Here is a 14990-nt window from a genome sequence, read left to right on the forward strand (position 1 = left end):
GATGTAAGAAGGGCTATATAAATCAATTTGATTTAACATTTCTACAAACCAAATGTTAGGCTGGAAGCAGGGAGATAATGTCTAGATGCCTTTTTACAGTGGAGATCAAGTTAATGAATTGGCTGGCTGAGCTGAGGGATTTCTCAGATGGAACAGAAAAAAAACATGCCAATTTTCTGCGTTACAGGCTTAGCCGTGCTAAACAGGTTTTTTATACAAACCGCTTGTTTTGACCAACCCGTTGTAGAATGAGATTTTATGATTTTGTGGCTGCACCAGTTAGACACCACTATACAGAGCTGACTCCAGAACAACATTCATGATGAAACCTGATACTACAGCACTACAGCACTGCATAATAACCCCTTTGACAAATGAGCTGGTGTGACTCAGGAGCAGATCACAAATCAGATCATTCTAAGCGGGAGGTTTAAGAGATGTTAAAGTAGGTTAACTATTCCCTTTGAGAAGAGAGACACAGGTGGTGAACTATCCTATTTGAAGCTACAATCCCAGACTTGTGTTTCAGCCCAAAAGGGCAGCCCCGCCAAATAATCTTATGGATGGAGCTGGATAAACCTAATGATGAAAACGTCTGCAAATATCCCAGATTGCAGCTTTAAGAAGAGAACACAGGAGGGCCAGAACGTTCAACATAGCTGCTTCCCTATGAGAGCTCGGTCCGTTACTGTAGTCAATGACGATACAGGGTGGAAGACTTGTTCTGCCGCCATTATTATTATTATCATGTTCATAGTGGTTTGCGTAACTGTGAAAAGTACATTCACAAAAATGTAACCCTACCTAAATACATACCATGTGAGTATGTGTCAGGTCATACTATAGATATGCTCTGCGAACAAGACGATGTGATTTCCTGCTTATAAAACAGACGTCGATGATGAACCATGAGATAATGTAACTGGTACTATTGTAACACCAGCAAAATACCGTTATACCGTATTTATCATAGTTAACCATAGAGTAACCTATAATCTGATTCTAATACCCATTACAGGAGGCCAATCCCAGTGTTTAATTTCCTTTAGTAGCCTAAAAATCGGAATGAATCAAAAACATCTCTTAAGGTATATTATAAACTGGGTGGTTCGAGCCCTGAACTGAGCCCTGAACTGATCTGGGTAGTGTTATATGTCAATGGATGAAAGCTTTTGTGGTATATGGCCAATATACCACGGCTAAGGGCTATATCCAAGCACTCCGCGTTGCATCGTGATTTAGAACAGCCCTTAGTCGTGGTATATTGGCCATATACCCCCCCCCCCCCCTGTGCCTTATTGCTTAAATAATCCCTTAACGTTATGTACTGAACTGCGAGACACACAGTGCTGTAAGGACAAAGGAAAAGCTTCACTGACAAAAAGCTTTCATCCATTGACATATAACTCTACCCAGATCAGTGGATATCACAGAGATCTGGACTGACAAGCTGTCAAATTGGTGGGAGCCGAGTTACTTACTAGTTAAGAAAGAACAGAAACTCTTCAAAAAACACAACGAGAGCAGCTGTCTCGCCCTGATTCTGATGCGATTCTGACGGCCCAAAACAGGCAGCCATACTGAGTGTAGTGTTGAACAGCATGAAACAGATCCACACCAAGGACGATAACGATATAGAAATATTTACAATATAAAAAGTTATAATTCAAGTGAACAGGAGCATTCACACAACAACGATAACTACAAAAAGAGCGGAGAACGATAAGAGCTATCGTTTGTATCACTTTAAGCAACTTTTTGCCTGTTTCTCCGATGAGAAAACATTGACAACCAACCAAAAAACATGTTGAACTGAAGTGTGCGTGAGGCTGCTCAGGAAGTAGAAAAGACAGAGCGCACAGTAAGCTTAGCTGAATAACTGAGCATATTGTTGGCCACATTAATTACAGGACAACTTGGGAGAATGATGATCCACGACAAACAGAGCATGAGAAGGCCATATTCTCTGATAGTAGGCCATCTATTAATGCTGATACCTCCTGACAAAATAAACACTATGAATGACCTGCTAATGTGGCTTTCTGGATCTTATAAACTGTCTAGAAAATACCCATTAGTAATCCAGTAGCATACACCCCTGCATCCCAATGCTGGCTTGCTTCTGAAGCTAAGCAGGATCGGTCCTGGTCAGTCCCTGGATGGGAGACCAGATGCTGCTGGAAGTGGTGTTGGAGGGCCAGTAGGATGCACCCTTCCTCTGGTCTAAAAATATATATATATAATATCCCAGGTCAGTGATTGGGGACATTGCCCTGTGTAGGGTGCTGTCTTTCAGATGGGATGTTAAATGGATCTCCTGACTCTCTTTGATCACTAAAGATCCCATGGCACTTATCATAAGAGTAGGGGTGTTAACCTTGGTGTCCTGGATAAATGCCCTTATATGGTCATCTAATCATCCCCAGTTTACAATTGGCTCATTCATCTCTCTCCCCTGTAACTATTCCCCAGGTCGTTGCTGTAAATGAGAATGTGTTCTCAGTCAACTTACCTGGTAAAGTAAAGGTTAAATAAAAATCACTTATTATTTCAGAATGAAACATGTATGCGAAAACACAGGGCTTTTTAGCGGTTATTGAAATGACCAGTGATGGAAAAAGTACCCAATTGTCATACTTGAGTAAAAGATACCTTAATAGAAAATGACTCAAGTAAAAGTCTAAAAGTAATTGGTTTTAAATATACTTAAGCATCAAATGTCTTATATTAAGCAAAGCAGATGGCACCAATTTCTTGTTTTAAAAATGTACAGATCGCAAGGGGCACAACTCCAACACAGCCATTATTTACAAAAGATGCATTTGTGTTAAGTGAGTCTGCCAGAACATAGGCAGTAGGGATGACCACATGTTCTCTTTATAATTGCGTGAATTATGGGTTGTCAGGGAAAATGTATGGAGTAAAAAGTACAATATTTTCTTTAGGAATACAGTGAAGTAAAAGTTGTCAAAAATGTAAATAGTAAAATACATAAACTCGGCAACAACAAAAACACTTCCTCACTGTCAACTGCGTTTATTTTCAACAAACTTAACGTGTGTAAATATTTGTATGAACATAACAAGATTCAACAACTGAGACATAAACTGAACAAGTTCAACAGACATGTGACTAACAGAAATTGAATAATGTGTCCCTGAACAAAGGGGGGGTGGGTCAAAATCCAAAGTAACAGTCAGTATCGGGTGTGGCCACCAGCTGCATTAAGTACTGCAGTGCATCTCCTCATGGACTGCACCAGATTTGCCATTTCTTGCTGTGAGATGTTACCCCACTCTTTCATCAAGGCACCTACAAGTTCCTGGAAATTTCTGGGGGGAATGGCCCTAGCCCTCACCCTCCAATCCAACAGGTCCCAGACGTGCTCAATGGGATTGAGATCTGGGCTCTTCGCTGGCCATGGCAGAACACTGACATTCCTGTCTTGCAGGAAATCACGCACAGAACGAGCAGTATGGCTGGTGGCATTGTCATGCTGGAGGGTCATGTCAGGATGAGCCTGCAGGAAGGGTACCACATGAGGGAGGAGGATGTCTTCCCTGTAACGCACAGCGTTGAGATTTCCTGCAATGACAACAAGCTCAGTCCGATGATGCTGTGACACACCGCCCCAGACCATGACGGACCCTCCACCTCCAAATCGATCCCGCTCCAGAGTACAGGCCTCGGTGTAACGCTCATTCCTTTGACGATAAACGCGAATCCGACCATCACCCCTGGTGAGACAAAACCGCGACTCGTCAGCGAAGAGCACTTTTTGCCAGTCCTGTCTGGTCCAGCGATGGTGGGTTTGTGCCCATAGGCAACGTTGTTGCCGGTGATGTCTGGTGAGGACCTGCCTTACAACAGGCATTCAAGCCCTCAGTCCAGCCTCTCTCAGCCTACTGCGGACTGTCTGAGCAGTGATGGAGGGATTGTGCGTTCCTGGTGTAACTCGGGCAGTTGTTGTTGCCGTCCTGTACCTGTCCCGCAGGTGTGATGTTCAGATGTACCGATCCTGTACAGGTGTTGTTACACGTCCACTGCGAGGACGATCAGCTGTCCGTCCTGTCTCCCTGTAGCGCTGTCTTAGGCACCACACAGTACAGACATTGCAATTTATTGCTCTGGCCACTTCTGCAGTCCTCATACCTCCTTGCAGCATGCCTAAGGCACGTTCACACAGATGAGCAGGGACCCTGGGCATCTTTCTTTTGGTGTTTTACAGAGTCAGTAGAAAGGCCTCTTTAGTGTCCTAACTTTTCATAACTGTGACCTTAATTGCCTATAGCTTAGGTATGATCATTTTCTTGTCCCTAAAGAAGCTTAATCAATTGGGGCGACGTTCGAGCCGGGGCGCAGCCTGGGGAGCACACTTTCCTAGTCTACCTGTCATTCCATAATCTGATTTAAAAATAAATATATATATTTCACTGTGTAAATTCATTGGGTATTCACTGCAATATTAGGCCTTATATTCAGCTAATGAATTATGGGTTGCATACGCTTCTACATAACTTAGGCTAGCGACACCTGTCTTCACGTTTCTCTTTGCGCAATTACGCACCTGGCCTCTGCTGCCTCTCAGCTCCAGCTATTCCTCTGAGCTAGTGGAGTCCCAGGAAAAGCTACACTACAATAGCTTGTGTACAATTAATTTGAGCATTTTATTTACTACTACTAGCCTATCAAGGAGAGATTCCAGAGACAGCGAGAGCGTGCGATCAAAATACATAAAAGCCCCGTCCCGGGACCAGAAGTATGTGGACACCTGCTCGTGGAACATCTCATTCCAAAATCATGGGCATTAATATGGAGTTGGTCCCCCCTTTGCTGCTATAACAGCCTCTACTCTTCTGAGAAGGCTTTCCACTAGATGTCACCACAGCAATGTTCCAACTTGCTTCCATTCAGCTACAAGAGCATTAGTGAGGTCGGGCGTTCCAATTCATCCCAAAGGTGTTCGATGGGGTTGAGGTCAGGGCTCTGTGCAGGCCGGTCAAGTTCTTCTACACAGATCGAAAACCATTTCTGTATGGACCTTGCCTTGTGCACGAGGACATTGTCATGCTGAAAAACAGGACAGGGCCTTCCCCAAACTGTTGCCACAAAGTTGGAAGCTCAGAATCGTCTATAATGTCATTGTAAGCTGTAGCATTAAGATTCCCCTTCACTGGAACTAAGGGGCCTAGCCCGAAGCATGAAAAACAGCCCCAGACCATTATTCCTCCTCCACCAAATTTTACAGTTGGCACTATGCATTGGGGCCTGGCATCCGCCAAACCCATTTTAGTGTGTAGCCCAAACTGCATGGACGCTGCAGATGTTTGTGATAAAAAAAATGATTTTCGGGATGTCTCCTGGTCTGTAAAAAAACGCTGTAGCTTGGCCACCTTCCACCGCAGAATGCCGACATTGGCAGATGGATTTTGACAGGGATGAAAAAAAAGGGCATAATATTATACCTCAAGCGGAGAAGTGCATTTGTTTTATGCCCAGTTCACGAGGCCCCTTGATGAGGCTCGAGGCAATTACCTCTTCTACCTAATGGTAAGTCCACCAGTGCAAAACAGGCTGGTCATAAATGTATTACGTTTTGACTCAGTCATTCATTCTATTCATTCCACTTTGCTATGTTAAACAAATCAATGGCATGTAGCTAGCTAGCAGAGGTTCAATGACGACAAGAGACAAGAACTTCAATAAATAATGATTTAATAAATATTTTATAAATAGGCAACAACCAGCTGATTGTCGAGTCAGTAAGATATTTATGGGATAGCTAGGCTAACGTTACATCTCCTTATGGGATAGCTAGGCTAACGTTACTTCTCCTTATGGGATAGCTAGGCTAACGTTACATCTCCTTATGGGATAGCTAGGCTAACGTTACATCTCCTTATGGGATAGCTAGGCTAACGTTACTTCTCCTTATGGGATAGCTAGGCTAACGTTACATCTCCTTATGGGATAGCTAGGCTAACGTTACATCTCCTTATGGGATAGCTAGGCTAACGTTACTTCTCCTAATGGGATAGCTAGGCTAACGTTACTTCTCCTTTGTTAGCCAACGAAAGCTAACTCACAGTCACAGCAAGCAGCTGAAATGATAAACTATGTGCACTTTCATTGGTTTCAACTTTGTTTCTATTGGCATATCTTTGGATATATTAATTTTAAATGATCATGATAAATTAATTTGCCCTGGATCAGAGAAGCTGTCAGTCTCGTTACGTTCATATATGCGTGACACGGTGGAGACCACAAAAAAATAAAACTGCAACATGTTTCAGAAGTCGGATAGTCACACAGCGAGACTTAGCTCTTACCCCGCTGTACCCTAACCAATGCTAGGCTAGTGGCATTGGGAAATATTGTCTAGATGCTTTTTTCGGAGGGAGATTGACTGGCTGGGCTGACCATGTAATAGAACTCCTTATGATCTAAAAAGGGAAAAACTGATCCTATATAAGGACTCGTAATATAACACTTGGTGAATACAATCCCAGGTATCATTGACTCTGTACCCTGTATATAGCCTCGTTATTGTTATTTTATTGTGTTACTTTTATTATTTTTTACTTTAGTTTATTTGGTAAATATTTTCTGCACTGTTGGTTAAGGGCTTGTATAAGTAAGCATTTCACAGTAAGGTCTAAACCTGTTGTATTCGGCGCATGTGACTGATAAAGTTTGATTTGATCACTAAGAGTAAGTCACACTAACAGGGTGAAACAGAACAGACAGAAACAAAGCAGCAACCACTCCTGGAGAGTCAACCCTGTCCTCCCAAAGGACACCCTATTCTCTATATAGTGCACTACTTTTAACCAGAGGCCTAGGGGATTAGTGCACTAAGAAGGGAATAGGGAGCCATTTGGGACACATATCGGTGTGAAGATCAAACCTATAAGGGCAATTCCACAGCAGCAAGAGTGGAAAATGTTTTTTTTTTTTGGTATCTCAGATTGGTCTCACATAGGAACTCCACTGAGAGGAAGGATGTTTATTAACATGCTTTTTTACATTTGTATCACAAACCATTTTTTATTTTTTTTAAATCCGGATGAAATGTTCAATTTAATGAGGCCCTTTTTAGACGTATACATGCCTCCTGTAAGAACCTGTGATCTGTGAACCGTGCACGATACAGAAAACATCTTGGTGTCGTTATAGTCCTTCGTTCTCTCAAATATGGAGTATTCTGAAACGCACATTTCCACATTCATTTATTCAACATAAAAAATATTAATCTCAACTACCCTTATTGATTTTTCAACAGTAAAAACTGTAACAATATACTCTTCAAACATCACATTTCCAGAGTTGGATCTCTGTTACTTTTAATGATATGACCTATTTTACACATAGAAATTGGTTCATGACCTATCACAGCCCTTCTTTAGGATTGCACATTCAGCAAGTCACCAGCAGAGGGTGTTTCCTTTGAATCCATTTCACATTCAATGTGCTGGTGGTGATAATAACATTGATCATACCTTCAAAATTAGCAGAGCCCACTCTGGAAATGTTATGTACTAGTAGAGTATATTGTTCCAAACACGTCTTAATAACATGAACCCCCAAAAAAATGACAAAAAATGGGTAGTTTATGTTGAATAAATTCATGTGAAAATTGTATTTCAGAATCTTGTCACAGTCCATATTTTAGAGCACACTATAAGGTTCATTATGACGACACCAAGATGTCAAACTTGCACCAAGATGTCAAACTTGCACCAAGATGTCAAACTTGCACCAAGATGTCAAACTTGCACCAAGATGTCAAACTTGCACCAAGATGTCAAACTTGCACCAAGATGTCAAACTTGCACCAAGATGTCAAACTTGTACCAAGATGTCAAACTTGTACCAAGATGTCAAACTTGCACCAAGATGTCAAACTTGCACCAAGATGTCAAACTTGCACCAAGATGTCAAACTTGCACCAAGATGTCAAACTTGTACCAAACTTGCACCAAGATGTCAAACTTGCACCAAGATGTCAAACTTGTACCAAACTTGCACCAAGATGTCAAACTTGCACCAAGATGTCAAACTTGCACCAAGATGTCAAACTTGCACCAAGATGTCAAACTTGCACCAAGATGTCTAACTTGTACGGTTCACAGATCATAGGGTCTTAAGAGTTTGGTTGGTTCATGGTTGTGCTCTGTCTTAAGGTTTTATAGTTGTACGGTTGTCCGTAGCGACACATCAGTAATGGCTTGACTAGTTTTTCCTTCTTTGTTTTTGTATGTTGACAAAATCATTATTTGCTGCACTGCTCATCTCAAAGTAGTCAGCAGAACTGACTAGAAAACGACAAGATTAGTGATGGATAACGGATAACCATGGCAGCTTCACATAGACTATTCTACAGTTAGTGGGAGACAAAAGGAATGAAACAGTGACATGATGAATGAAACGGAGACATGGATCTCATAAGTGAAACAACTAAAAGGACTGACAGAATGGTTGTTCTAGTCCCTAACATTGAGAGAGACCTGAACTAAGACTACTAACAGACAAACAAGGCCAAGCATACTGTACTCTTCCAGAGCAGAGCCCTTCTCAGATTTCCATTCTCAGACAAAGCTCTGCAGATGAATCAGAGTCCAGGCATTCTCAGGAGGGTGGGAGGGGCCACAAATTACTTGACCTAACAGAGACCCCCAAGCCCCCTTTCACAAGTATTGAAGAATAGGATAAATTGACCAGCCACTAGACGCTGATCTAGGGACAGTTGTTATCAGTTCTCGTCCCTAATGGTTAAGGTTAGAAGGTTAGGGGTTGGGTAAGGGTGAGAGGATGCTAGATCTGTGCAGGTAGGCAACTTCTAACCGCTGCCCATCTCCGGTGGAAAAGGAAGTGTATCCTCTCACTGACCAATGACAGAGTTAGTCTATAGCTCACTGACCAATAACAGAGTCCAGCCACTTCCTGTATGCGAGGGCGAAGCGTCCCTGCTCAGGGGAGCGGCAGCTGTCCAGGACACTGGCTACGAAGCTGTGCTCTGAGGGCAGAGCAGGGGGGCAGGGGCCAGGGGGACCCCTCTTCAGGCGCTTGGTGTCACGGGGGTCCGGGACTCCAACCCCGTCCACTTCCATGGCATCCTGACCTTCCTGAGCCTGTCCATTCCTGCGCTGCACCCTGTCTAGACCCACACCTCCAGGGCAGGCCGTGTGAGGGTGGCTGCTCAGCCCAGCATCGGTGTGGTTCGGTTGGGGAGACTCGCTGCCAAAGCCCTGGCCGTAGTGGTGGTCCCTCCTCCATTGGTGCCAGAGGTAGAAGACGTGTCGCCTTGAGAAGATAGTTGTTATGAAATACTGCATGAGCATTGGACTGGAATCATGACAATGTGATACAGTACGCTACACTGCAAAGCCTTTAGGGCGCTGTATTATTTATCTGTACGGAATGTGAAGCTTCAAAAATAAATAAGCACTTGATGGTTTTTAAGGGGGAAAAGATACAAAACTATGTTGGCTAAAAAACAATATCCTTTTCAATAAAGTATTTGAGGAAGAGCACAACTGCTGTCATGTAAAAAAACTAATCTACTTTTCTACAATCATCTTTAAAACCTAAGATCGATCTATCTATCTATATGTGTGTGTGTGTCTCACACATTCAACAAGGATATGAACACTGTTGCCATGGCACCACTCACTTCTCCCTATCACAACAAAGCTGGTCAGGATAAACACTTGACTGTGCAGCTGGTCTTCAGCCTCGGGGCAAAACATATCTCTCACTCTCTCTCTCCCTCTCTCTCTCGTCTATTTTCTCTCTCCCTTGCTCTCTCGTCTTCATCTCTCCCTCTGTTCTTCCCCTCTAGAAGGAAGAAGGTTCCACAGCAAAACAACATCAATGTCATGATAACCCCCAACACATCTACTCCTGAGAACATTGTCATGGTCTAACAGATTATAAACTGGGTGGTTCAAGCACTGAATGCTGATTGGCTAACAGCCGTGGTATATCAGACCGTATACCAGGCTTATGACAAAACATTTGTTTTAACTGCTCTAATTATGTTGGTAACCAGTTTATAATAGCAATAAGGCACCTCGGGGGTTTGTGGTATATGGCCAATATACCACGGCTAAGGGTTGTATACAGGCACTCCACGTTGCGTCCTGCATAAGAAAAGCCATTAGCCATGGTATATTGGCCATATACCACACCCCCTCGCACCTTATTGCTTAAATAAAACATGACTGGCATAATAAAGCATTTGCCACCAATATGGAAGGTAGTGAGACAAACTCTGTACAGTATCTATGACTAAGGCCATGGCTGGAGTTAGGCCAAACCCTAGATAAAGAGACATGGAGTTCCTGTATGCTCCTACCTGTGACGCCAGAGCATGTCAATATAAAATGTGTTCTGTGATTGGCTAACATTGTAGTCCCAGGTTGAGTGACAGTAATATCTAAAAGACACTAATAACTAACCCAAGATGTATTATTGGTGTCGTTTCCAATGGAAGCAAATTAAGCATAGTTCATAGAACAAGAAAGGAGGTGGGCACAGCCAAGCACGAACTAGTGAGATCCTATTGGCGTGTTTTAGCATGCATTTGCACATTTTCATTAGGTAAAGTCTACTCTGAAGTGTGTGGGGGAAATAACTCAATTCACCCTTGCACTCCTTCTAAACATTGCAATTCTTTCAAACTTGTAGAAAGGGTCAAGTCCCCAAAGTGCACTGTTCGTAACAGATTATAGTTTTGGGAACAGAAAATGGTATTGAGATCAAATGTTTCATTGATGACAAAATTTTAATCTAGCTCCATTTTATCCCACTTCCTGCCACTGGACTTCCTCTCATCACCATATTTGGTGGTGAGTGGAAGTTCTAAACGCATGCTTCAGATTTATGCCCGGTGACGTGTCTGGGTTTCCCTTTTGGTCTGTGGTAATACTCTCCTGTAGGCTCGTACCTGTGACACCAGAGTGTCTCGTGTCCGGGGAAGGACTTGATGAGGTCAGTACATAGTTCCACCTCCTGGTGGAAGAGCTGGGGCAATGCCGGCACCGAGGCCAGGTCCTCTGGGGAGGGGGGAGAGGGGCAGGGGGCTGCTGCTGTGGCCTCTCCGTTGGCCTGGTGGTGGGGGTTGGCTTTGTGGGGGCTGTGGCTAGGGTTAGAGTTGGGCTGAGGATGGTAGTGCTGGGGAGAGGAGGAGGAGGACAGGGACTGGCTGAGCTCCCTGACCAGGGCCTTGAGCAGGAACTGGCGGTAGTGGAAGCCACTGTGGTCCGACACGTGCATGGAGACCCACTGACGCATAGAGGAGAGCTCATCATGGAGGACCTGGAAGGAGGAGAGAGGTCTTACAGCACTAACCATATGCATAACCATTAATCTCATGTTCTGTTCATCATCATGGGTGATTTCATTCACCAGTTTCATTCACATGGGAGTGTTTTTTATAAGCGAAGGGCACGGCATTATTCTGGAGCAGAATACAATAGCAACTTCACAGAGAAGAGAAGGAAATTAAAGATTAAATTTGATGATATATGGATGAAACCAAATCAAAGTATGATGACAAAATTATAAAAAATTCATGTTGCTTCTAAACTGATAAAGTTTGATCATATAGTTACACCATCCTTAACTCTCATTTTAATACACCAACGGTAACATGATATTCTATTACCTAGTTTAAATACCGCTTTGTAACCAACATCGGACATGGCGTGGTTAGAGCTGTGGCGGTCATTACATTATGTCAGCCAGTTATTGTAATGCAAATAACTGCCGGTTTCACAGTAACTGGCCATTAATTAACAAACATGTTTAGCAGCTGCAGGCCTCCATGCGTGCCTTTGGAAAATACACATAAAACATTTCTATATAACATTCACCGTCACAATAAATATATTATTTATTTTAGGCAGAAACACTATGATATGAAGAAATGCACTTTAGAAGACAAGAATATGAGTTTGCCTACTGCATGTTATCTGGCTATGCTCCATGCCCTAGGCTGTAGGATTATTCATTTACCTGACAAGATATAAGTCCCATGCCATTCTTTTATATTATAGTAAGAAGAACATAACTTAACTTAGCTGAATAAAATAGAAAGGATATTTTTCCCCATTCTGGAGCGAGTGCACATATGAAGTGGCTATGTTGAGCATTAAAGTGATCATTTGAAACAGGTCCTATATGCTCTATTTAGAGTTATTTGGCAACTTTAGTTGTGAATGATACAAACCTTAGAATGTGTTAGAAATCTAGGCATATATGGGCTGCATGATGCGACTACAGGATATTGATGATTTCAGAAGGTTGCGGGGAAAAAAGCTTGCTCTCTGATCCTCGCCTCAGGCTGCACAGCTGTTCTCTCATCAAGTGATCACATTTTCACCCATCAGACTATTCTCAACGTAATCTTGTCTTTACTAATATGTAAAACAAGTTTTTATTTAGTATGGCCTGTGATCAAATGGATGGGATCAGAGGCAGGGGAAAAATACATGTCATCCGTATGCACTCAAATAGCGACTGGGTGTTTGATGTGATTTTCCATTGCATTTGCATTGATGTCAGAATGGTTAGAGGGACAATAGAGCCCTGAGTACCAGGTCATTAGGACCTGATGGAGGGACAATAGAGCCTTGAGTACCAGGCCATTAGGACCTGATAGTCATTAGCAAGTTGGGTACTACCAAAGCATGTTTAGAGTGCATAAAAGGAGATTACCGTGGAATATTTACTGTGGTCATGACCACAGACCTATCCAACACTGCCTTTCTAAGGTCTTCGAAAGCCAAGTTAACAAACAGATCACCGACCATTTAGAATCCCACCGCACCTTCTCCGCTATGCAATCTGGTTTCAGAGCTGGTCATGGGTGCACCTCAGCCACGCTCAAGGTCCTAAACGATATCATAACAGCCATCGATAAGAGACAATACTGTGCAGCTGTATTCATCGACCTGGCCAAGGCTTTCGACTCTGTCAATCACCGCATTCTCATCGGCAGACTCAACAGGTTTCTCAAATGACTGCCTCGCCTGGTTCACCAACTACTTCTCAGATAGTGTTCAGTGTGTCAAATCGGAGGGCATGTTGTTCGAAACTCTGGCAGTTTATTTGGGGGTGCCACAGGGTTCAATTCTCGGGCCGACTCTTTTCTCTGTATACGTCAATGATGTCGCTCTTGCTGCTGGTGATTCTCTGATCCACCTCTACGCAGACGACACTATTCTGTATACATCTGGCCCTTCTTTGGACAGTGTTAACAAACCTCCAGACGAGCTTCAATGCCATACAACTCTCCTTCCGTGGCCTCCAACTGCTCTTAAAATGCAAGTAAAACTAAATGCATGCTCTTCAACCGATCACTGGCCGCACCTGTCGCCCGTTTAGCATCACTACTCTGGACGGTTCTGACCTAGAATATGTGGACAACTACAAATCCCTAGGTGTCTGGTTAGACTAAACTCTCCTTCCAGACTCACATTAAGCATCTCCAATCCAACATCAGATGTAGAATCGGATTCCTATTTCGCAACAAAGGATCCTTCACTCATGCTGCCAAACATACCCTCGTAAAACTGACTATCCTATTGATCCTTGACTTCGGCAATGTAATTTACAAAATAGCCTCCAACGCTCTACTCAGCAAATTGGATGCAGTCTATCACAGTGCCATCTGTTTTGTTACCAAAGCCCCATATACTACCCACCACTGCGACCTGTATGCTCTCGTTGGCTGGCCCTCGCTTCATATTCGTCGTCAAACCCACTGGCTCCAGGTCATCTACAAGTCTTTGCTAGTTAAAGCCCCGCCTTATCGCAGCTCACTGGTCACCATAGCAGCACCCACCCGTAGTACGCGCTCCAGCAGGTATATTTCACTGGTCACCCCCAAAGCCAACTCCTCCTTTGGCCGCCTTTCCTTCCAGTTCTCTGCTGCCAATGACTAGAAACGAACTGCAAAAATCACGGAAGCTGGAGACTCATATCTCCCTCTCTAACTTTAAGCATCAGCTGTCAGAGCAGCTTACAGATTATTGCACCTGTACATAGCCCATCTGTAAATCGTCCACCCAACTACCTCATCCCATATTATTCTATATTTTTTTGCTCCTTTGCAAGCATCTCTACTTGCACATTCACCACTCCAGTGTTTAATTGCTAAATTGTAATTATTTCATCACTATGGCCTATTTATTGCCTTACCTCCCTAATCTTACTTCATTCGCAAACACTGTATGTAAACCTCTCTATTGTGTTATTGACTGTACGTTTGTTTATTCCATGTATTTATCTTGGCCAGGTCGCAGTTGTAAATGAGAACTTGTTCTCAACTGGCCTACCTGGTTAAATAAAGGTGAAATATAATTTTTTTGCATTGTTTTTAATAAGTATAAGTAATATGGTCACTAACAGCCCTACGTGTGCTTTATATAGATTGGTGCAAACATTTTACTGTAGGGGTGTCAGGAAATATAATTAAACGTCTACCCTATTCATCTACGGCAAAGATAAAAAATATTTGGTTGATTTTGAGCATTTCTAAGCCACAAAGAATATTATTGTTGATATTTTAGTCACTCAAAAGGCTATTTTACATGGGAATTAGAATGACTGTTCGGGACCTTTAACCTGTTATGGATAGGGGGCAGTATTTTCACGGCCGGATAAAAAACGTACCTGATTTAATCTGTTTATTACTCCTGCCCAGAAACTAGAATATGCATATAATTGTTTGATTTGGATAGAAAACACCCTAAAGTTTCTAAAACTGTTTGAATGGTGTCTGTGAGTATAACAGAACTCATATGGCAGGCCAAAACCTGAGAAGATTCCAAATAGGAAGTGCCCTCTCTGACCATTTCTTGGCCTTCTATAGCCTCTTTATTGAAAACAGAGGATCTCTGCTGTAACGTGACACTTTCTAAGGCTCCCATAGGCTCTCAGAAGGCGCCAGAACGTTGAATGATGACTTTGCAGCCCCTGGCTGA

The 14990-nt window shown here is 42.9% G+C and overlaps 1 protein-coding gene across 1 annotated transcript in view; it reads right to left on the reverse strand.

Moving 5' to 3' along the window:
* Nucleotides 1-5698: 5698 nt before the first annotated feature.
* The window catches only part of LOC115200543 (protein prenyltransferase alpha subunit repeat-containing protein 1), a 28188-nt gene continuing 18896 nt past the window's right edge, over nucleotides 5699-14990 (reverse strand). Inside the window, exons 6-7 of the mRNA XM_029763680.1 lie at nucleotides 10949-11319; nucleotides 5699-9303 (exon numbers count right to left, since the gene is read on the reverse strand). Of these exons, the coding sequence (XP_029619540.1) occupies nucleotides 8913-9303; nucleotides 10949-11319 (762 nt within the window). The 3' untranslated portion in view covers nucleotides 5699-8912. The remainder of the gene's footprint in view (nucleotides 9304-10948; nucleotides 11320-14990) is intronic.

This window comes from Salmo trutta, chromosome 9 (genome assembly GCF_901001165.1).
Source record: "Salmo trutta chromosome 9, fSalTru1.1, whole genome shotgun sequence".
Lineage (NCBI taxonomy): Eukaryota > Metazoa > Chordata > Actinopteri > Salmoniformes > Salmonidae > Salmo > Salmo trutta.